This window comes from Tamandua tetradactyla, chromosome 4 (genome assembly GCF_023851605.1).
Source record: "Tamandua tetradactyla isolate mTamTet1 chromosome 4, mTamTet1.pri, whole genome shotgun sequence".
Taxonomy (NCBI): Eukaryota; Metazoa; Chordata; class Mammalia; order Pilosa; family Myrmecophagidae; genus Tamandua; species Tamandua tetradactyla.
Window position 1 is genome coordinate 33,976,676 of NC_135330.1, and position 23,731 is coordinate 34,000,406.

The 23,731-nt window shown below is 37.3% G+C and overlaps 1 protein-coding gene across 5 annotated transcripts in view; it reads left to right on the forward strand.

Annotated features, from left to right (window-relative positions):
• AXDND1 (axonemal dynein light chain domain containing 1) overlaps positions 1 to 23,731 on the forward strand; it is a 259,424-nt gene that overhangs the window by 144,064 nt on the left and 91,629 nt on the right. For all 5 annotated transcript variants that reach the window (XM_077157121.1, XM_077157125.1, XM_077157122.1 and 2 more), the window contains exon 18: positions 8,344 to 8,437. In XM_077157121.1, coding sequence (XP_077013236.1) covers positions 8,344 to 8,437 — 94 coding nt within the window. The remainder of the gene's footprint in view (positions 1 to 8,343; positions 8,438 to 23,731) is intronic.

The window sequence follows — 23,731 nt, forward strand, 5'->3', positions numbered from 1 at the left end:
ATTGGGGTTTTCTTTCCCTTTATATAATGCATAATTTTTCTTTTGTTGTTTTCAGGATTTTCTCCTTATCTTTGGCTTTCAAACTTTTTGCCTTCTGGTGTGTCTATTTAGTATCTTTTTGCATTTATCCTACCTGGTGTTCATTGAATTTCCTGAATGTGTAGATCATTGTCTTTCAATGATATTTTGAAGTCTCAGCCATTATTTATTTGAATAATTTTTCTTCTTTCTCTCTGTCCTTTCCTACTAGTACTCCTATTACATGTATGTTGCACTCACTCATATCCCATATTTCTTTGAGGTTCATTCATTTTTCTTCATTTTTCTCTCCTCTCTATTCTTGCATAAACTCCATCAATCCATGATCATGTTTACTTTTTCTTTCTCCTTCCAGTTCAATTCTACTTTCAAGCCCCTCGAGTGAGTTTTTCAAACTTTTGGACATTGTATTTTTCAACTCCAGAATTTCCATTTGGTTCTTTCTACCCCATTATTGATATCCTCTTTTTGGTGTACCATTATCATCATGCCTTCTTTACTCCTTTAATCATAGTTTTCCTTTTGTTCTGAGTGTTGTGCCTATCTTACCATCCTTCCCTCCTTCTGGGTCTGATTATGGCTTTTTACTTCTTTTTTTGCTTAGTGACTGGCTGGATTATTTTAGTAAAGTCCTTTTCTTCCTCAACAGTGTTAAGTCTCTGGTCTTGCTGCTCAAGGGGATGAAGTTTTGAGTATGCCCATAATCACTATGGAATGACAATGGTTTTGGAAGGCCTCAGTTCTTTTCTCTCTTTCCCTAACCACATCTAGCAATTAAACTCCACTAATTTCCTGGTGTTTGTTCTATTGCTTTCAACAATTCCCTGGGACATAAATCAGCCACAAACTAATCCAATCAAATTCTACCTCCTTTGAAGGACTGCACTTGCCTAGGACTTAACCTAAGCAACAGATAGCTGGTATCAGAATGAGAAAGACTGATGTCCCTCTCTTCTTGGTAAGAAAACCCTCAGTCTAGGAGCTAGGGGAATGAGGGAGCACTGTGTTCTCAGCTGAAGAAGTCTGAAGTGGCGTTTCCCCTTCACTGAGCTTGAAAGAGAGGAGGAAGGACTGGTCTTGGATCAAATGTTACAGCTTCACTTTTCTTATCGAATTTCATAGATGTTCCTTTATTTGCTACTTGCTCCCAGGACTATTTCCAGAAATTGTTGGATTTTAAACAATGTTTCACCAATTTCACGGGGGAGTTGGTCAATGAACTCCTGATGTTATGCGACAAGTCAATTTCTTGAGAGAATTTTTCAATTCATTCTTCTCACTTTGTGAGAAAACTCCACTAGCTTAGAAATGAATGTAAAGTATATAAGGTTTTTACAGTAGAGCCCTAACATTAAAAGTAAGATCTCCATTGTCCACAAGTGTATCATTGAACTTTGGCTTTGTCATTGAGTAAGCCATTATACCAGGTAATTCAAGGCTTTTATTTACCCTGCCTTGAGAACTCTTTCTCAAATAATTGCCAATACCACAATGTACTAGGCCCAGCCAAATAAACCCTTTTCTTTTAGCTGATAATTACTTTTTAAACATTTTTGTTGTGAAATATGTATATATATACAAAAAACAATAACTTTCCAGGCACATGGTACAAGTGGTTATAGAACGGATTTCAAAGTTTGGTATGGGATTTAGTTCCACAATTTCATGTTTTTGTTTCTAGTTACTCCAAGACACTGAAGACCAAAAGAAATATCAATATAATGATTCAGCAGTCATACACATTTGTTAAATCCTATCTTCTCTGCCATAACTCCTCTTTCTCCTTTGATTCTTCTCACAATCTTTAGTGGGCTATGCCCATTCTTACATATTTTATTGACAAATCTTCACACACATACCGTCCATACATGGTGTTCAATCAATGGCTTACAGTATCATCACATAGTTGAGTATTCATCACCATGATCATTTTTGGAACATTTGCATCGCTCCAGAAAAAAAAATAAAGAAGAAAACCTCATACAGCCCATACTCCTTATCCTTCCCTCTCATTGACCACTAGAATTTCAATTTATCCAATTTATTTTACCCTTTATCCCCCTATTATTAATTTTATTTAGTTTTTTATCCTTATTTATTTAGTCAACTGTCTGTATCCTGTATAAAAGAAGCATCAGGTACAAGGTTTTCACAACCACGCAATCCCATTGTAAAAATTATATTGTTTTACAATCGTCTTCAAGAATCAGGCTACTGGAACACAGTTCAGTAGTTTCAGTTATTTCCTTCCAACCACTCCAAAACACCATAAACTAAAAAGGGATATCTATATAATGCATAAGAATAACCTCCATGATAACCTCTCGACTCTGTGTGAATCTCTCAGCCACTGAAACTTTATTTTGTCTCAATTCACTCTTCCTCTTTTTGGTAAAAAAGGCTTTCTTAATCACATGATGCTGGGTCCTGGCTCTTCCTGGGACTTCTGTTCTATGTTGCCAGGGAGACTTACACCCCTGGGAGTCATGTGCCATGTTTATCCACTCATCTGTTGATGAACAATTGGATTGTTTCCATCTTTTGGCAATTGTGAATAATGTCACTATGAACATTGGTGTGCAAATGTCTGTTTGTGTTACTTTCAACTTTTCTGGGTATGTATTGAATAGTGGTATTTCTGGGTGTGCCAGTCTGAATCTATGGTTTACCCCTGAAAAGCAATGTCCATTAATCCTCATTCAATATTGTTGGTTGGGAGCTTTTTGATTGTTTTCCCATGGAGATGTGACCCACTCAATTGTGGGTGGTAACTTTAGATGATTTCCATGGAGGTGTGTCTCTACCCATTCAAGGTGGGGTTGCTTACTGGAATCCTTTAAGAGGGAACCATTTTGAAATAGACACAGAGCCCACACAGCCAGACACCTTTGGAGACGCAGAAGGAAATGCCTCCATGAGCTTCAGAAACAAGAAACTGGAAGAGTAAACTAGCAGACGCTGCCATGTTCACCATGTGCCTTTCCATTTGAGAGAGAAACCTTGAACGTCATCAGCCTTCTTGAATCAAAGTATCTTTCCCTGAATACCTTAGATTGGATGTTTCTATAGCCTTGCTTTAGTTGGGATATTTTCACAGCCTTAGAACGGTAGGCTTGCAATTTAATAAATTCCCCCCTTTTAAAAAGCCATTCCATTTCTGGTGTATCACATTCCAACAGCTAGTAAACTAGAACAGATTTTGGTACCAGAGGAGTGGGGTTCTGCTGCAGTTTGCAAATACCAAACATGTTGGAATGGCTTTTTAAATGCATAAGGGGAAGATTTTGGAGGAGTTTTGAGGAACTTGATAGAGAAGGCCTAGAATGCTATGAAGGGACTGTTGGTAGAAAAGGAGTCTAAAGAAACCTCTGACAAGGCTCTAGACAGAAATGAGGCATGTGTTATTGCAAATGGAAGGAAGGGGAATCTATGTTTTAAAATGACAGATATTCTTGCAAAATTGACTAGTGGCTTTGGCTGGAAGGCAGATTTTAAAAGCCATGAACTTCGATATTTAGCACAAGAGTTCTCCATGTTAAATGTGGAAGGTGAAGCCTGGTTTCTCCTTGTGGTTTATAGTGAAATGTGACAGGAAATAGATAGCTGAGAACTGAGAAACCAGACATTGATGTTCTGAAAAATTCTGGGTTTCCAGGAAGGGTGACCACAGAGAATGGTGCCCTATGTGAGGATTTAACCAAATGTGGAACCAGTCAGCCATTTAGAAAAAGCCAGGATTGGAAATGAAGTTATCCAGGAAGGATTATGGAAACTCCTGCTGTCTGATGGGCCCAATTCTTGCTTATTATAGAAAGCCAAGAAGAGTGTTGTGGGACCTGTATAAATAGAACCACTGCCAGTCTGGACTGGGGGACTCAGAAAAGGGGACACGGTGAAGGTAAAATAACTTCAGAGGCAGAACTATGGAAGCTTAAGTCTAAAATCAAGAAACCTTGGGCCAGGAGATTGACAGGGTGAGTTTGCCCCAAGGGCAGAATATGGGCCTTACACCTCATTGTAGTGGAAGAGTTGTGCCACCTCAGGCCTTGGAGAAAGTGGAGCACATTTCTTGGGATTGGGGAGAGCCTACCTGCCACCACATGGAGAGGTTGAGCATGTGCCCCCAAAAAGGCGGAGAGCCTGGATGCAGCTGGGATGCATGGAGAGAGTAGAGCTGAGAAATCTACCCAATGTCCCCCAAGGTTCCATTTGGAGAGAGGCAGGCCACAGAGTAGACCCTTAGAAAGGGTGGGACTGCCACTTTCTAAAGCCCTGAATATAAATGACTCTCAGACTTTGAAATCTAATGGAGTTTGTCCTGCAGATTTTTGAAACTGCTTGGGTCCAATAACCCTTTGTGTTCCTTCCTGTTTCTGCCTATTAAAATGGGTATATGTATCCTATGATTTTTCCTTCTTTGTATGTTGGCTGTAAATAATGTGTTCTAAATTTTACAGGTCCAGAGCCAGAGGACAATTTTGCCTTAGGACAGACCATGCCTATAGCTGACTTTGATGAAATTCTGTTCTGTTTCTGACTTTGTATTGTAGTTTTATTTTTATTGAGATGCTTTAAGGCTTTCTGATATTATTATGGAATGAATATATTTTGCATTTGGAAGGAACATGTCTTTTTGGGGTCCAGTTTGAATCTGTAGTGGACCCCAGAAAAGCCATGTCCTTTAATCTTCATTCAGTATTGTTGGCTGGGAGCTTCTTGATTGTTCCTATGGAAATGTGACCCAACCAATTATGGGCAGTAACTTTTGATTACATTATTTCCATGGAGGTGTGTCCCCACCCATTCAAGGTGGAGTTCCTTACTGGAGTCCTTTAAGAGGGAACCATTTTGGAAATAGCTACAGAGCCCACACATCCAGAGACCTTTGGAGATGCAGAAGAAAAACACCCCTGGGGAGCTTCATGATACAAGAAGCTGGGAGAGAAAGCTAGCAGAAGCTGTCATGTTCACCATATGCCTTTCCAGTTGAGAGAGAAACCCTGAACTTCATTGGCCTTCTTGAATCAAGGTGTCTTTGCCTGGATGCCTTAGATTGGACTTTTCTATAGCCTTGCTTTAGTTGGGACATTTTCACAGTCTTAGAACTGTGGACTTGGAACTTAATAAATTCCCCCTTTTAAAAAGCCATTCCATTTCTGGTGTATCAAATCCCAACAGCTAGCACACTAGACAACAGGTCATAGGGCAACTTGATATTTAATTTTCTGAGAAACTTCCAAACTGCCTTCTATAGTGGCTTTACTGTTATACTTTCCCACCAGCAGTGAGTAAGTATTCCAATTTCTCTACATCCTCTCCAACATTTGTAGTTTTCTGTTTGTTTAATAGCAGCCACTCTTATAGGTATGAGGTGATATCTCACTGTAGTCTTGAATTGCATTTCCCTTATAGCTAATGAAGATAAGAATCTTTTCATGTGCTTTTTAGCCACTTGTATTTGCTCTTCAGAAAAATGTCTATTCATATCTTTTGCCCATTTTATACTTGTTCTTTGTTTTTGAGTTGTTTGATTTCTTTTTGTGTACAGGATATCAAATCTTTATCCAATGTGCGATTTCCAAGTATTTCTCCCATTGAGTTGGCTGCCTCTTCACCTTTTTAACAGACTTTTTAGGCACTAAAGTAATTGATTTTGAGGAATTTCAATTTATCTATTATTTCTTTCATTGCTTGTGCTTTTGGTGTCGTTTAAGCAGCTACATTCTATTACTAGGTCTTGAAGATGTTTGCCTAAATTTTCTTCCGGGAGTTTTATGGTACTGGCTCTTCTATTTAGGTCTTTGATCCACTTTGAGTTAATTTTGGTATAGGGTGTAAGGTAGAGGTCCTCTTTCATTCTTTTGGCTATTGATGTCCAGTGCTCCTATGCACATTTATTGAAAAGATTTTTCTATCCCAGGTCAGTGAATTTGGGACCTTTTTAAAGATCAATTAATGGTAGATTTGGTGATCTATCTCTGCACTCTTGATTCAATGACATTGGTCAATACTTCTGTCTTTGTGCCAGTACCATGCTATTTTTACCACTGTAGCTATAATAAGCTTTGAAGTAAGAAAGTATTATTCCTCCACTTCATTCTTTCTTTTAGGATATTTTTAGCTATTTGAGGTTTCTTTCTCTTCCAAATAAATTTGATAACTAGCTTTTCCAAGTCTTCAAAGTAGGTTTTTGGAATTTTGATTGATATTCCACTGAATCTGTAGATCAATTTGGGTTGAATTGACATCTTAACTATATTTAACCTTCCTATCCATGAGTATGGAATGTCTGCCACCTATTTAGATCTTTGACTTCTCTTAGCAATGTTTTATAGTTTTCTGTGTATGGGTCCTTTACATGCCTGATTAAGTTTATCTTCCTAGATGCTTGATTATTTTAGTTCCTATTATGAATGGATATTTTTTCTTAATTGTCTTCTCAGTTAGGTCATAACTTGGGTATAGAAACATTACTGATTTTGCACATTAATCTTATATTCTGCCACACTGCTGAATTTGTTTTTTAGCTCAAGTAGCTTTGCCAGATTTCTCAGGATTTTCTAAGTATAGAATCATGTCATCTGCAAATAATGAAAGTTTTGGTAATTTCTTTCTGATTTCAATGCCTTTTATTTCCTTTTTCTGCCTGATTGCTCTAGCTAGAATTTCTAGCACAATGTTGAATAATAGTGGTGACAGTGGGCATCCTTGGCTCATTCCTGGTCTCAGGGGAAAGGCTTTCTGTCTCTCAACATTGAATATGATGCTGGTTGTGGGCTTTTTATATATGCCTTTTATGATATTGAGGAAATTTCCTTTAATTCCTACCTTTTGAAGTCTTTTTACCAGAAAAGTATGTTGAATTTTGTTGAATGCTTTTTCAGCATCAGTTGAGATGATCATGTTGTTTTCCCCTAGCTATTTGTATTACACTGATTGATTTTCTTGTGTTGAACCACCCTTGTATGCCTGGTGTAAACCCTGCTTGTTTGTGGTGTATATAATTCTTTTACTTGCTACTGAATTTGATTCGCAAGTATTTTGTTGGGAATTTTTGCATCTATATTCATTAGGGAGGTTGGCCTGTAGTTTTCCTTTCTTTTAACATCTTATCTAAAAGGTTTTGGTATTAGAGTGATGTTAGCTTCATAAAATGAGTTAGATAGTGTTCTTTTTTTCCTCAAATTTTTTGGAAGGGTTTGAGCAGGAATGGTATTCTTTTTGAAATGTTGATATAATTCCCTGTGAAGCCATCTGGCCCTGGGCTTTTCTTTGTAGGAAGATTTTTGATGACTGATTGAATCTCTTTACTTATGACTGGTTTGTTGAGTCTTCTATTTCTTCTTGAGTCAGTATAGCTTGTTCATGTGTTTTTAGGAATTTGTCCATTTCATCTAAGTTGTCTAGTTTGTTGGTTTATAGTTGTTCATAATATCCATTTATGATTTTTTTTATTCCTTCAGGATCTGTGGTAATCACCCCCTCTCATTTCTGATTTTATTTGTATCCTTTCCTGCCCCTGCCCTTTTTTTTTTTTTGTCAGTATTACTGGTGTTCCAGGGATTTACTGATTTTCTCAAAGAACAAACTTTTGGTTTTATTGATTCTTTCTTTTGTTCTTTTGTTCTCCCATTCATCTAACTCTGCTTTAATCTTTGTAATTTGTCTTCTATTTGCTTTGGGGTTAGTTTGCTCTTCTTTCTCAAGTTCCTCCAGGTGAGCCATTAAGACCTCAATTTTTGTTCTTTCTTCTTTTTAAATAAATACATTTAGGGCAATAAATTTTCCTCTCAGCACTGCCTTGCTGCATCCTATAAGTTCTGATATGTCATATTCTCATTTTTCATTCATCTCCAGATATTTACCAATTTCTCCTTTGATCCATTGATTGTTTAAGAATGTGTTCTTTAATCTCCATATATTTTTTAAAGTTTGTGGTTATTGATTTCCAGCTTCATTCCATTGTGATCAGAGAAAGTTCTCTGTTTTGTGCCCCAGCATATGATCTATCCTGGAGAATGTTCCATGAGCATTAGAGAAGAATGTATATCCTGTTGTTTGGGGGTGTAATGATCTATAAATATGTCTGTTAGGTATCATTCATTTATCATAGTGTTTAAGTTCTATGTTTCCTTATTGATCCTCTGTCTGGTTGTGCTCTCTATAGAGGAGAGTAGTGTACTGAAGTCTACCACTATTATTGTTGAAATGTCTGTTGCTCTCTTCAGTTTTGCCAATGTATGCCTGATAATTACTTTTATATTATAAGTCAATGATCTCTATTTTACTTCATTTTTCCTTCAGGATACTCCAAGCACATACATTTAATATGATTCAACAATGGCTTTTGAAGATAGGAAATGAAATCGACAAAGGCAACATTGAACTTCAGTGCCAAGTATGTATTTATAGGGGTTGTCAGGTTAAATACCTAGACTGGGGATCTTCTTCAAGGACAACCCAGATCCTGCCTATCCAATCAAATTGAAAAATTGAGAGCGTAAAATTGGAATTTTAAAAATAATTATTCAAATGATTCTTAAATTCAGTACATCCCTGTCTCTCAAATGGAGATTTGGAGATTATAGACCTCAAAATTATTATCCATACTCTTTGTTCAGTATGCTGATTTTTTCCCATCAGCAGTATTAATCAGGATTATAGCCATTTTAAGTATTAATGTGGGTGCTCTTGACTAGCTGCAGGCATGCAGAAACATTTTATTAGAAGAAAACAGAAGATGCCACAAGACTATTGGTCCATTATTACTAGAGCAAATGGAATTGTTGTGCCTTTCTGAAGACTTGAACCTATGAATTTCATTACCAGGATAACATGAAATAATGACTTCCAAAGGATGTCTTAGTTTACTACATTTCTCCCACTTCCTAGCCTTAATTGTCAACTTAATATGCAAATAGTTGCTCTTACAAAATTGATAAATCTCATTTATTTCACTTAAATATTGCTTAAGTTAGGAATTTTGAAAGTCAGCAGTTATTTTATATAATGTATTTATTAGTCAGGTTCTCCAGGAAAGCAGAACTGATATGATTGTATATGTAAATGCATATGTAATGTATATGCATATAATGTAAATATTATGAGATTTATTATAGGAATTGTTTCCTGTGACCATGGTATGGGCAAGTCCAGATTCTATAGGGCAGGTTGCAAGCTGGGAACTCAGCAAAGGTTTTCAATGAATTCCCCAGGAGAAGCTGGTTGGCTGTTGTAGAGATGGAAAATTTTCCTTCTGACTGCTGAGAGCATCAGTTCTACCTTTAAGGCCTTCAACAAATTAGATTACATTTTTCTTATTGTTGAAGACAATCTCCTTAGTTGACTGTAAATATAATCAGCAAGAGATGTAATCAATTTAGTGATTACATACCCCTGAAATATCCTCACAATAACATTCAATTCAGTGCTTGCTTGACTAAATGGATGGATACCATAATCTAGCCAAGTTGACACATAAGCCTGACTATCACAATGTGAATATTACTGATGAAGCATTACATTATATTGCTTTTCTATTAGCATGTTGTAGACATACAGATACCAGGGGAATATATTAAGGCTGGAAGTATGGAGACAGAGGATTTCCTGACTTGGAAGAAATTCTTATGATTTGAGAGACAACTAAAATGAAGAAGAAAAAGAATAACAGAGTGCCTGTCATGTTGTGGACACACTAAATATCTGTTGAATAAAGTCAGGAAAAACATTCCAATACTGTTGGTTTCACAAAATACTCTCCTTACCATTGGGGATTTATCTCCATTGAATCATATACTCAATTTTATCTATTATAAAATTCAATTTTTACAATATAGGATTATTTAAAAAGTGACTTTGTATGCTTCTCTTATAACACTGCACTATTATAGTATTATCTGTATATAAAACTTACAAAATTGTAAGTTGCTTGAGAAATTTTTGTATCTATATACCATATGGTACAGCACAAGTTTTTAAAAATGGAAAAGTTTGTCTTCTTTTCACCCACAATTTGTTTTCCTTTCTGATCCATTCTTTTTAAAAAAATTTTTTTATTAATAAAATAAATCGAGAACATGAACATTCTCAACATGGGAGTATTCCATACCTGATGTGCAATCAGTGGCTCACAATATCATCACATAGTTGTATATTCATCACCATGATCATTTCTCAGAACATTTACATAACTCCAGAAAAAGAAATAAAAAGAAAAAAGAAAAAACTCATATATACCATACCCCTTATCCCTCCCTCTCATTGACTACTAGTATTTCCCTCTACCCAATTTATTTTAACATTTGTTCCCCCATTATTTATTTATTTTTAATCCATATTTTTTACTCATCTGTCCATACTGTAGATAAAAGGAGCATCAGAACAAGGTTTGCACAGTCACTTGCGAAAAACTATGTTGTTATACAATAATCTTTAAGAAACATGGCTACTGGAACACAGCTGTACAGTTTGACACTTCCCTCTAGCCTCTCTAATACACCTTAAACTAAAAGGTGTTATCTATATAATGCATAAGAATAACCTCCAGGATAAACTCTCAACTCGATTTGAAACTCTCAGCCACTGACACTTTATTTTGTCTCATTTATCTCTTCCCCCCTTCAATCGAGAAGGTTTTCTCAATCCCTTGATGCTGAGTCCGTTTGTTCTCAGATTTGTGCCCCACACTGCCAGGGAGGTTTACTTCCCTGAAAGTCATGTCCTATGTAGAAATGGGGAGGGCAGTGAGCTTGTCATATTATCTGAGAGACAGACTACATCTGAGCAACAAAAGACGTTCTCTGAGGGTCACTCTTAGGCCTAATTTTAAATAGGCTTAGCCTATCCTTTGCAAGGATATGATTCATATGAACAAACCCCAAGATTGAGGGTTTGGGGCCCATTGATTTTATTGTCCTCACTGCTTGTGAGAATGTCAGGCCTTCTCCATATAGGGAAGTTGAATTTTCCCTCTTTTTCACCATACTTCCAAAGGGATTTTGCAAATACTTTTTATTCACTGTTCAAATCACTCTGGGATTTATCAGGGCATCACTCTGGACAAACCTACAAAACCTCATGCCCTACTCAAGGTTCCATGTAATTATGGTGTTCAATTAAACTGTCCATATAAGTTATATTGAGATGCACTAGTCAAAATATAAATTTTGGGCGCGATTTCCTGAGCAGAGGCAGCTGCAGCGGTCGGAGCTACTCCCTCCCTCCTTCCCGGGCCGGCTGAGAGTCTCGGAGAGGCAAGGTTCCCAAGCCGAGGCGGCCGGTGCCCCTCTTTGGTGGGCGGCTTCGAGTCTTGGCTTCGAGTCCATGGCTACGAGTCTCGGATCAGAGGGCTATCCAAGTGGTGGTGCCCCCCCCCCCCCCGCGGGCGGATTCCTGGTCCGGTGGGGAATTCCCCAGGCCGTGGTGGCCGGTGACCGACGCCCCTCCCCCGCGGGCGACATCCTGGTCCGGTGGCGAATTCCCCGGGCCCGCTGCGGCTGGCGACCAGCCACAGGGTCCCCTTAAGCTGCGGCGGCTGACACCCCGACCACGCGCGGCCCCTGAACCAACGGAGAGAATCGGATCAGAAATCCCCAGGCCACGGAGATCGGTAACCAGGGGGATCCATTCCAAACACTTGAGACAAACGTGTGCCACGAACGCCACCTACTGGGCAGGATAAGAAAAACAGAACCCAGAGATTTCACAGAAAAATCTTACAACCTTGTTGGGTCCGACACCCAGGGAAATCTGACTAAATGCCCAGACGCCAGCAGCAGAAGATAACTGTCCACGCTCAGAAGATTGAGAATATGGCCCAGTCAAAGGAACAAACCAATAGTTCAAATGAGATACAAGAGCTGAGACAACTAATGCTGAATATACAAACAGAAATGGAAAACCTCTTCAAAAATGAAATCGATAAATTGAGGGAGGACATGAAGAGGACATGGGCTGAACATGAAGAAGAAATAGAAAAACTGAAAAAACAAATCACAGAACTTATGGAAGTGAAGGATAAAGTAGAAAAGATGGAAAAAACAATGGATACCTACAATGATAGATTTAAAGAGACAGAAGATAGAATTAGTGATTTGGAGGATGGAACATCTGAATTCAAAAAAGAAACAGAATCTATCGGGAAAAGAATGGAAAAATTTGAACAGGGTATCAGGGAACTCAAGGACAATATGAACCGTACAAATATACGCATTGTGGGTGTCCCAGAAGGAGAAGAGAAGGGAAAAGGAGGAGAAAAACTAATGGAAGAAATTATCACTGAAAATTTCCCAACTCTTATGAAAGACCTAAAATTACAGATCCAAGCAGTGCAACACACCCCAAAGAGAATAGATCCAAATAGATGTTCTCCAAGACACTTACTAGTTAGAATGTCAGAGGTCAAAGAGAAAGAGAGGATCTTGAAAGCAGCAAGAGAAAAACAATCCACCACATACAAGGGAAACCCAATAAGACTATGTGTAGATTTCTCAGCAGAAACCATGGAAGCTAGAAGGCAGTGGGATGATATATTTAAATTATTAAAAGAGAAAAACTGCCAACCAAGACTTCTATATCCAGAAAAATTGTCCTTCAAAAATGAGGGAGAAATTAAAACGTTTTCAGACAAAAAGTCACTGAGAGAATTTGTGACCAAGAGACCACCTCTGCAAGAAATACTAAAGGGAGCACTAGAGTCAGATACAAAAGGACAGAAGAGAGAGGTATGGAGAAGAGTGTAGAAAGAAGGAAAATCAGATATGATATATATAATACAAAAGGCAAAATGGTAGAGGAAAATATTATCCAAACAGTAATAACACTAAATGTCAATGGACTGAACTCCCCAATCAAAAGACATAGATTGGCAGAATGGATTGAAAAACAGGATCCTTCTATATGCTGTCTACAGGAAACACATCTTAGACCCAAAGATAAACATAGGTTGAAAGTGAAAGGTTGGGAAAAGATATTTCATGCAAATAACAACCAGAAAAGAGCTGGAGTGGCTATACTAATATCCAACAAATTAGACTTCAAATGTAAAACAGTTAAAAGAGACAAAGAAGGACACTATATACTAATAAAAGGAACAATTAAGCAAGAAGACATAACAATCATAAATATTTACGCACTGAACCAGAATGCCCCAAAATACGTGAGGAATACACTGCAAACACTGAAAAGGGAAATAGACTCATATACCATAATAGTTGGAGACTTCAATTCACGACTCTCATCAATGGACAGAACATCTAGACAGAGGATCAATAAAGAAATAGAGAATCTGAATATTACTATAAATGAGCTAGACTTAACAGACATTTATAGAACATTACATCCCACAACAGCAGGATACACCTTTTTCTCAAGTGCTCATGGATCATTCTCAAAGATAGACCATATGCTGGGTCACAAAGCAAGTCTTAACAAATTTAAAAAGATTGAAATCATACCCAACACTTTCTCGGATCATAAAGGAATGAAGTTGGAAATCAATAATAGGCGAAGTGCCAGAAAATTCACAAATACGTGGAGACTCAACAACACAGTCCTAAACAACGAGTGGGTCAAAGAAGAAATTGCTAGAGAAATTAGCAAATACCTCAAGGCGAATGAAAATGAAAACACAACATATCAAAACTTACGGGACGCAGCAAAGGCAGTGCTAAGGGGGAAATTTATTGCCCTAAATGCCTATATCAGAAAAGAAGAAAAGGCAAAAATTCAGGAATTAACTATCCATTTGGGAGAACTGGAGAAAGAACAGCAAACTAATCCCAAAACAAGCAAAAGGAAAGAAATAACAAAGATTAGAGCAGAAATAAATGAAATTGAAAACCTGAAAACAATAGAGAAAATCAATAAGACCAGAAGTTGGTTCTATGAGAAAATCAATAAGATGGATGGGCCCTTCGCAAGACTGACAAAAAGAAGAAGAGAGAGGATGCAAATAAATAAGATCAGAAATGGAAGAGGAGACATAACTACTGACCCCACAGAAATAAAGGAGGTAATAACAGGATACTATGAACAACTTTACGCTAATAAATACAACAATTTAGAGGAAATGGACAGGTTCCTGGAAAGACATGAACAACCAACTTTGACTCAAGAAGACATAGATGACCTCAACAAACCAATCACAAGTAAAGAAATTGAATCAGTCATTCAAAAGCTTCCCAAAAAGAAAAGTCCAGGACCAGACGGCTTCACATCTGAATTCTGTCAAACATTCCAGAAAGAATTAGTACCAACTCTCCTCAAATCTTCAAAGAAATCGAAGCAGAGGGAAAACTACCTAATTCATTCTATGAAGCCAACATCACCCTCATACCAAAACCAGGCAAAGATATTACAAAAAAAGAAAACTACAGGTCAATCTCTCTAATGAATATAGATGCAAAAATCCTCAATAAAATTCTAGCAAATCATATCCAACAACACATTAAAAGAATTATACATCATGACCAAGTAGGATTCATCCCAGGTATGCAACGATGGTTCAACATAAGAAAATCAATTAATGTAATACACCATATCAACAAATCAAAGCAGAAAAATCACATGATCATCTCAATTGATGCACAGAAGGCATTTGACAAGATTCAACATCCTTTCCTGTTGAAAACACTTCAAAGAATAGGAATACAAGGGAACTTCCTTAAAATGATAGAGGGAATATATGAAAAACCCACAGCTAATATCATCCTCAATGGGAAAAAATTGAAAACTTTCCCCCTAAGATCAGGAACAAGACAAGGATGTCCACTATCACCACTATTATTCAACATTGTGTTGGAGGTTCTAGCCAGAGCAATTAGACAAGAAAAAGAAATACAAGTCATCAAATTGAAAAGGAAGTAGTAAAACTATCAGTGTTTGCAGATGATATGATACTATACGTCGAAAACCCGGAAAAATCCACAACAAAACTACTAGAGCTAATAAATGAGTACAGCAAAGTAGCAGGTTACAAGATCAACATTCAAAAATCTGTAGCATTTCTATACACTAGCAATGAACAAGCGGACGGGGAAATCAAGAAACGAATCCCATTTACAATTGCAACTAAAAGAATAAAATACCCAGGAATAAATTTAACTAAAGAGACAAAAAACCTATATAAAGAAAACTACAAAAAACTGCTAAAGGAAATCACAGAAGACCTAAATAGATGGAACAGCATACCGTGTTCATGGATTGGAAGACTAAATATAGTTAAGATGTCAATCCTACCTAAATTGATTTACAGATTCAATGCAATACCAATCAAAATCCCAACAACTTATTTTTCAGAAATAGAAAAACCAATAAGCAAATTTATCTGGAAGGGCAGGGTGCCCCGAATTGCTAAGAACATCTTGAGGAAAAAAAACGAAGCTGGAGGTCTTGGGCTGCCTGACTTTAAGGCATATTATGAAGCCACAGTGGTCAAAACAGCATGGTATTGGCATAAAGATAGATATATTGACCAATGGAATCGAATAGAGTGCTCAGATATAGACCCTCTCATCTATGGACATTTGATCTTTGATAAGGCAGTCAAGCCAACTCACCTGGGACAGAACAGTTTCTTCAATAAATGGTGCCTAGAGAACTGGATATCCATATGCAAAAGAATGAAAGAAGACCCATATCTCACACCCTACACAAAAGTTAACTCAAAATGGATCAAAGATCTAAACATTAGGTCTAAGACCATAAAACAGTTAGAGGAAAATGTAGGGAGATATCTTATGAATCTTACAATTGGAGGTGGTTTTATGGACCTTAAACCTAAAGCAAGAGCACTGAAGAAGGAAATAAATAAATGGGAACTCCTCAAAATTAAACACTTTTGTGCATCAAAGAACTTCATCAAGAAAGTAGAAAGACAGCCTACACAATGGGAATCAATATTTGGAAACGACATATCAGATAAAGGTCTAGTATCCAGAATGTATGATGAGATTGTTCAACTCAACAACAAAAAGACAGCCAACCCAATTACAAAATGGGAAAAAGACTTGAATAGACACCTCTCAGAGGAGGAAATACAAATGGCCAAAAGGCACATGAAGAGATGCTCAATGTCCCTGGCCATTAGAGAAATGCAAATCAAAACCACAATGAGATATCATCTCACACCCACCAGAATGACCATTATCAACAAAACAGAAAATGACAAGTGCTGGAGAGGATGCGGTGAAAGAGGCACACTTATCCACTGTTGGTGGGAATGTCAAATGGTGCAACCACTGTGGAAGGCAGTTTGGCGGTTCCTCAAAAAGCTGAATATAGAATTGCCATACGACCCAGCAATACCATTGCTGGGAATCTACTCAAAGGAATTAAGGGCAAAAACTCAAACGGACATTTGCACACCAATGTTTATAGCAGCGTTATTTACAATTGCAAAGAGATGGAAACAGCCAAAATGTCCATCAACAGACGAGTGGCTAAACAAACTGTGGTATATACATACGATGGAATATTATGCAGCTTTAAGGCAGGATAAACTTATGAAGCATGTAATAACATGGATGGACCTAGAGAACATTATGCTGAGTGAGTCTAGCCAAAAACTAAAAGACAAATACTGTATGGTCCCAATGATGTGAACTGACATTAGAGAATAAACTTGGAATTTGTCATTGGTAACAGAGTTCAGCAGGAGTTAGAAACAGGGTAAGATAATGGGTAATTGGAGCTGATGGGATACAGACTGTTCAATAGGACTAGATACAAAAACTCAAAAATGGACAGCACAATAATACCTAATTGTAAAGTAATCATGTTAAAACACTGAATGAAGCTGCATCCGAGCTATAGGTTTTTGTTTTGTTTTGTTTTGTTTTGTTCTTACTATTATTACTTTTATTTTTTTTCTCTATATTAACATTCTATATATTTTTCAGTTATATTGCTAGTTCTTCTAAACCGATGCAAATGTACTAAGAAACGATGATCATGCATCTATGTGATGATGTTAAGAATTACTGATTGCATATATAGAATGGTATGATTTCTTAAAAAAAAAATGGACAGCACAATACTACCTAATTGTGATGTAATTATGTTAAAACACTGAATGAAGCTGCATCTGAGCTATAGTTTTTTTTTCTTATATATTTTTGTATTTTTTATTTTTATTTTTATTTTTTCTCTATATTATCATTTTATTTCTTTTTCTGTTGTCTTGCTATTTCTTTTTCTGAATCGATGCATATGTTCTAAGAAATGATGATCATACATCTATGTGATGATATTAAGAATTACTGATTGCATATGTAGAATGGAATGATTTCTAAATGTTGTTAGTTTATTTTTTTAATTAATAAAATATATATATATAAATTTTGTACCAGACAAACATTCTTGCTTTAGTCTCAAACATAAGTTAAAAATTTTAAGTATGAATTACCATCTATTTTCAGCACCCTTCAATACTGACATTCCTTTGTTCTTCCTCGTGCAAAAACATTTTTAAATTTGTACATTTAGTCACTATCATTATACATTGTAAGCATTCCTAGATTATACCATCTCATTCTTTAGCATCTATCATTCCTTCTGGTTTCATTTGTGCCCCGAACCTTCCTCCCTCTATCATTCTCACATTCAGCTTCATTAAGTGTACTAACATTATTGTATTACAGTTAGGTAGTATTGTGCTATCCATTTCTGATTTTTTACAATCGGTACAATCAGTCCTATTGCACAATCTGTATCCCTTCAGCTCCAGTTACCCAATGTCTACCCTACTTCTGTCTCCTGATGGTTTCTGTTCTTAACTGAAATTCTCCAAGTACATTAATTAATGTTAGTTCATATAAGTGAGACTGTACAGTATTTGTCCTTTTGTTTCTGGCTAATCTTACTCAGCATAATGTCCTCAAGGACCATCCATGTTGTTACATACTTCATAATTTAATTCTGCCTTACAGCTGCATAATATTCCATCATATGTATATACCACAGTTTGTTTAGCCACTCATCTGTTGATGGACATTTTGGCTGTTTCCATTTCTTTGCAATTGCAAATAATGCTGCTATAAACATTGCTGTGCAAACGTCCGTTTGTGTCCTTGCCCTCATGTCCTCTGAGTAGATACCTCACAATGGCATTGCCAGATCATATGGCAATTCTATACTTAGCTTCCTGAGGAACCACCAAACAGCTTTCCACAGCAGTTGTACCATTTTATATTCCCACCAACAGTGGATAAGTGTGCCTCTTTCTCCACATCCTCTCCAGCACTTGTCGTTTTCTGTTTTATTGATAATGGCCATTCTGGTGGGTGTGAGATGACATCTCATTTTTGTTTTGATTTTCATTTCCTTAATAGCCAGTGAAGTTGAGCATCTTTTCATATGCCTTTTGGCCATTTGTATTTCTTCTTCTGAGAAATGTCTGTTATGTCTTTTGCCCATTTTGTAATTGGGTTGTCTTTTTGTTGTTGAGTTGAAAAATCTCTTTATATATTCTGGATCCTAGGCCCTTGTCTGATATATCATTTCCAAGTATTTTCTCTCATTGTGTAGGCTGTCTTTTTACTTTGTTGACAAAGTTCTTTGATGCGTGGAAGTGTTTAATTTTGAGGAGTTCCTATTTAGCTATTCCTTTCTTCAGTGCTTGTGCTTTGGGTGTAAGGTATAGGAAACCGCCTCCTATTATAAGATTTATGAGATATTTCCCTACATTTTCTTCTGAAAGTTTTATGGTCTTAGATCTAATGTTTAGGTCTTTGATCCATTTTGAGTTAACTTTTATGTAGTGTGTGAGGTATGAATCCTCTTTCATTCTTTTGCATGTGGATATCCAATTCTCCAAGCACCATTTATTGAAGAGACTGTTCTGTGCCAGGTGAGTTGGCTTGTCTGCCTTATCAAAGATCAATTGTCCATAGATGAGAGGGTCTATATCTAAACACTTTGTTTGATTCCATTGGTGAGCATATCTATCTTTATGCCAGTATCATGCTCTTTTGACCACTGTAACTTCGTAATATGCCTTAAAGACAGGTAGTGTAAGACCTCTGACTTCATTTTTTTCCCTCAGGATGTTTTTAGCTGTTCAGGGTACCCTGCCCTTCCAGATAAATTTAGTTATTGGTTTTTCTATTTCTGAAAAGTAAGTTTTTTGGATTTTAGTTGGTATTGCATTGAATCTATAAATCAATTTAGGTAGAACTGACATCTTAACTGTATTTAGTCTTCCAATCCTTGAACACGGTATGCCCTTCCATTTATTTAGATCTTCTGTGATTTCTTTTAGCACATTCCTGTATTTTTCTTTGTGTAGGTGTTTTGTATCCTTAGTTAAATTTATTCCTAAATATTTTATTCTTTTGGTTGTAATTCTAAATGGAATTTTGTTCTTGATGTCCCCCTCAGATTGTTCATCACTAGTGTATATAAATGCTGAAGTTTTTTTTTTTTTTAAATGTGCCATCTCTGTCACCTATGCAAGTTTTATTTTATTTTTTATTTTTACATGGGCAGGCACCGGGAAACGAACCTGGGTCCTCTGGCATGGCAGGCAAGCATTTTTGCCTGCTGAGCCACTGTGGCCCACCCAATGCTGAAGATTTTTGAGTGTTGATCTTGTAACCTGCCATTTTGCTGTATTCATTTATTAGCCCTAGCAGTTTTGCTGTGGATTTTTTTGCGTTTTTGACATACAGTATATCACCTGCAAACAGTGAGAGTTTTACTTCTTCCTTTCCAATTTTGCTGCCTTGTATTTCTTTTTATTGTCTAATTGCTTTGGCTAGAACTTCCAACACAATGTTGAATAACAGTGGTGATAGTGGACACCCTTGTCTTATTCCTGATCTTATGGGGAAAGTTTTCAGTTTTTCCCCATTGAGGATAATGTTAGCTGTGGTTTTTTCATATATTCCCTTTATCATGTTGAGGAAGTTCCCTTCTATTCCTATCCTTTGACATGTTTTCAAAAAGAAAGGATATTGAATTTTGTCAGATGCCTTTTCTGCATCAATCAAGTTGATCATGTGTTTTTTCTTCTTTGATTTGTTGATAAGGTATATTAATTAATTGATTTTCTTATGTTGAGCCATCCTTGCATACCAGGGATGAATCCTAATTGGTCATGGTGTATAATTCTTTTAATCTGCTACTGGATTTGATTTGCAAGAATTTTGTTCAGGATTTTTGCATTTGTGTTCATTAGAGAGATTGGTCTGTAATTTTCTTTTCTTGCAATGTCTTTGTCTGGCTTTGATATGAGGGTGATGTTGGCTTCATAGAATGAGTTAGGTAGCCTTCCCTCCTCTTCAGTTTTTTTGAACAGTTTGAGCAGGATTGGCACTAATTCTTTCTTGAATGTTTGGTAAAATTCACATGTGAAGCCATCTGGTCCTGGAATTTTCTTTTTTGGGAGATTCTTAATGACCAATTCAATTTCTTTACTTGTGATTGGTTTGTTGAGGTCATCTATTTCTTCTTGAGTAAATGTTGGTTGTTCATGCCTTTCTAGGAAGTTGTCCATTTCATCTACATTGTCTAGTTTATTAGCATGAAGTTGTTCATAGTATCCTCTCATTACCTCCTTTATTTCTGCAGGGTCAGTGGTTAAGTGTCCTCTTCCATTTCTGGTTTTATTTATTTATATTCTTTTTCTTCTTCTTTTTGTCAACCTCAATAAGGGTCCATCAATTTTATTGATTTTATCATAGAACCAACTTCTGGTTTTGTTGATTTTCTCAATTATTTTTGTGTTTTCAGTTTCATTTATTTCTGCTCTATTCTTCGTTATTTCTTTCCTTTTGCTTGTTTTGGGGGTAGTTTGCTGTTCTTTCTCTAGTTCTTCCAAGTAAACAGTTAATTCCTTGATTTTCGCTTTTTATTCTTTTTGGATATAGGCATTTAGGGCAATAAATTTCCCTCTTATCACTGCCTTTGCTGCATCCCATAAATTTTGATATGTTATGTTTTCATTATTATTTGCCTTGAGTTATTTACTGATTTCTCCTGAAATTTCTTCCTTGACCCAAGGTTGTTTAGGAGTGTGTTGTTGAACCTCCATATATGTGTGAATTTTCTGTCCTGTGCTTGTTAATTGATTTCCAACTTCATTCCTTTATGATCCAAGAAAGTGTTTTGTATGATTTCAATCTGTTTTAATTTTTTCAGACTTGTGCTGTGACCCAGCACAAAGATAGACCACTTTGTGGTCTATCCTTGAGAATAATCAATGAGCACTTGAGAAAAAGGTGTATCCTGCTGTTGTGGGGTGTAATGTTCTATAAATGTCTGCTAAATAGAGACATTTATTGTATTATTCAAATTCTCTGTTTCTTTGTTGATCCTCTGTATTAGTTAGGCTTCTCTAGAGAAACAGAATCAAAAGGAAATATTCATAAATATAAAAATTATTAAAGTGTCTCACATAACCTTGGGAACATAGATTCCAAAATCTGTAGATAAGGCTGTGAAGCTGATGATTCCAATGGAGGGTCTGGATGAACTCCACAGGAGAGGCTCACTGGCTGAAACAGGAAGAGAGCCTGTCTCTTCTGAATCCTCCTTCCAATAATTAGATTAAGCATCACTCTTTGCAGAAGACCCTCCCCTTGACTGATTACAAATGGAATCAGCTGTGGATGCAGCGAACATGATGATGATTTAATTCTATGAAATGTCCTCGTAGAAACAGACAAGCCAGCTCTTGCCCAACCAGACAAACAGGTACTACTACTTGGCCAAGTTGACACATGAACCTGACCATGACAGCCCACCCCTTGTTAACTTGGGAGCTATACACATCACTTTAAACTATACCTAATTTCTAAATAAAAAGCAATAAAACACATTTTTTTCATTCACCTAACTCTCAACTGTCCTGCATGTAACTGGAAACACATTAAATATCTCCAGAATAGAGTGCAAGTCCTTGGGTAATATTCCTTCTTAAACTTGATATCCTACAACTTAAATAGTATAACATGAACAGAACCACATTACAATCCTCATTTCTGTAACTGATCACGTGGTCGAAGTTCATATTTATCACTACCTTCTTCCACTACTCATTCCATGTTCCCTTTACCCTCAGCAAGCACTTCAGCTAGCCGTAGTTCTTTGCCTGGTGGGGTGACCCAAACCTTCATTCCTGAAGTTTCAGAGCCATTGGTAGACTTGCCTGGATTGGGTTATTGCAATTTTCCATTTATTTTAATCACAGGGCATGGTAGTATTAAAAGATGCCCTAGGAGATCACCTATATTCCAGGAAAACTCTTCTTTACCTCCATTGTGTAGCTTCAGTCGTTTTTCCCCTGATAGGGCCAATCACCCCAGCCAATAGCATAATCCCCTTCTTGGCTTGTTGATCCTGGGGCATGAGTCCAAAGTGACCAGGTGGCAGTCTTAGATTCCAGTTCAATGGAATCATTTTTATTTCTCTTGGTGGAATCACTCCCCCTTTTGGAACTAAAACCTGTAGATCAGTGGAGCTCAGGGTCACAGGGACAGGAAGCAAAAATTTTCCTAGTGCATCACTAGGGGTAATAGTGAGTGGTGCCAGTTCTATTTCCACCTTTTGATTCCTGGCCCCCTGGCTATGGGAGAATGGCACCAATAAGTGGACGCTGATTTAAAGCATACACAGCTTCCTGGAGAACATTACCTCAGCTCTTCAAGGTTTTGCCACCTAGTTGGCACCATAACTGAGTTTTTAAAAGGCCATTCCACCATTCTATCAATCCAGCTGCTTCTGAATGATGGACAACATGATAAGACCAGAGAATTCCATGAACATGTGCCCATTCCCGCACTTCATTTGCTGTGAAGTGTGTTCCTTGATCAGAAGCAATGCTGTGTGAAATACCATGACAATGGATAAGGCATTCAGTAAGCCCAGATGGTAGTTTCAGCAGAAGCATTGCGTGCAGGGAAAGCAAACCCATATCCAGAGTATGTGTCTATTCCAGTTAGAACAAATTGCTGCCCCTTCCATGAAGGGAGTGTCCAATGTACTCAACTTGCCACTATGTAGCTGGCTGGTCACCTTGGGGAATGGTGCCATATCAGGGGCTGAGTGTGGGTCTCTGCTACTGGCATTTGGGCACTCAGTAGTCACTGTAGCCAGGCCAACCTTGGTGAGTGGAAGTCCATGTTGCTGAGCCCATGGATAACCTCCATCCCTACCACCATGACCACTTTGTTCATGAGCCCATTGGGCAATGACTGGAGTTGTTGAGGAAAGAGGCTGACTGGTATCCATAGAACGGGTCATCTTATCCACTTGATTATTAAAACCTCCCTCTGCTGAAGTCACCCTCTGGTGTGTATTCACATGGGACACAAATATCATCATGTTTTTAGCCCATGCAGAAAGGTCTATCCATATACTTCTTCCCCTGACTTCTTTGTCACCAATTTTCCAATTATGGTCTTTCCAAGTCCCTGACCATCCAGCCAAACCATTAGCAACAGCCCATGAGTCAGTATACAAATGCACCTCTGGCCAGTTCTTCTTCAAAGCAAAATAAACAACCAGGTGCACTGCTCGAAGTTCTGCCCACTGGGAGGATTCCCCCTCACCAGTGTCCCTCAAGGACACCCCAGAAAGGGGTTGTAGTGCTGCAACTGTCCACTTTCGGATGGTACCTGCATATTATGCTGAATCATCTGTAAACCAGGCCCAAGTTTTCTCTTCCTCAGTCAATTCACCGTAAAGGAAC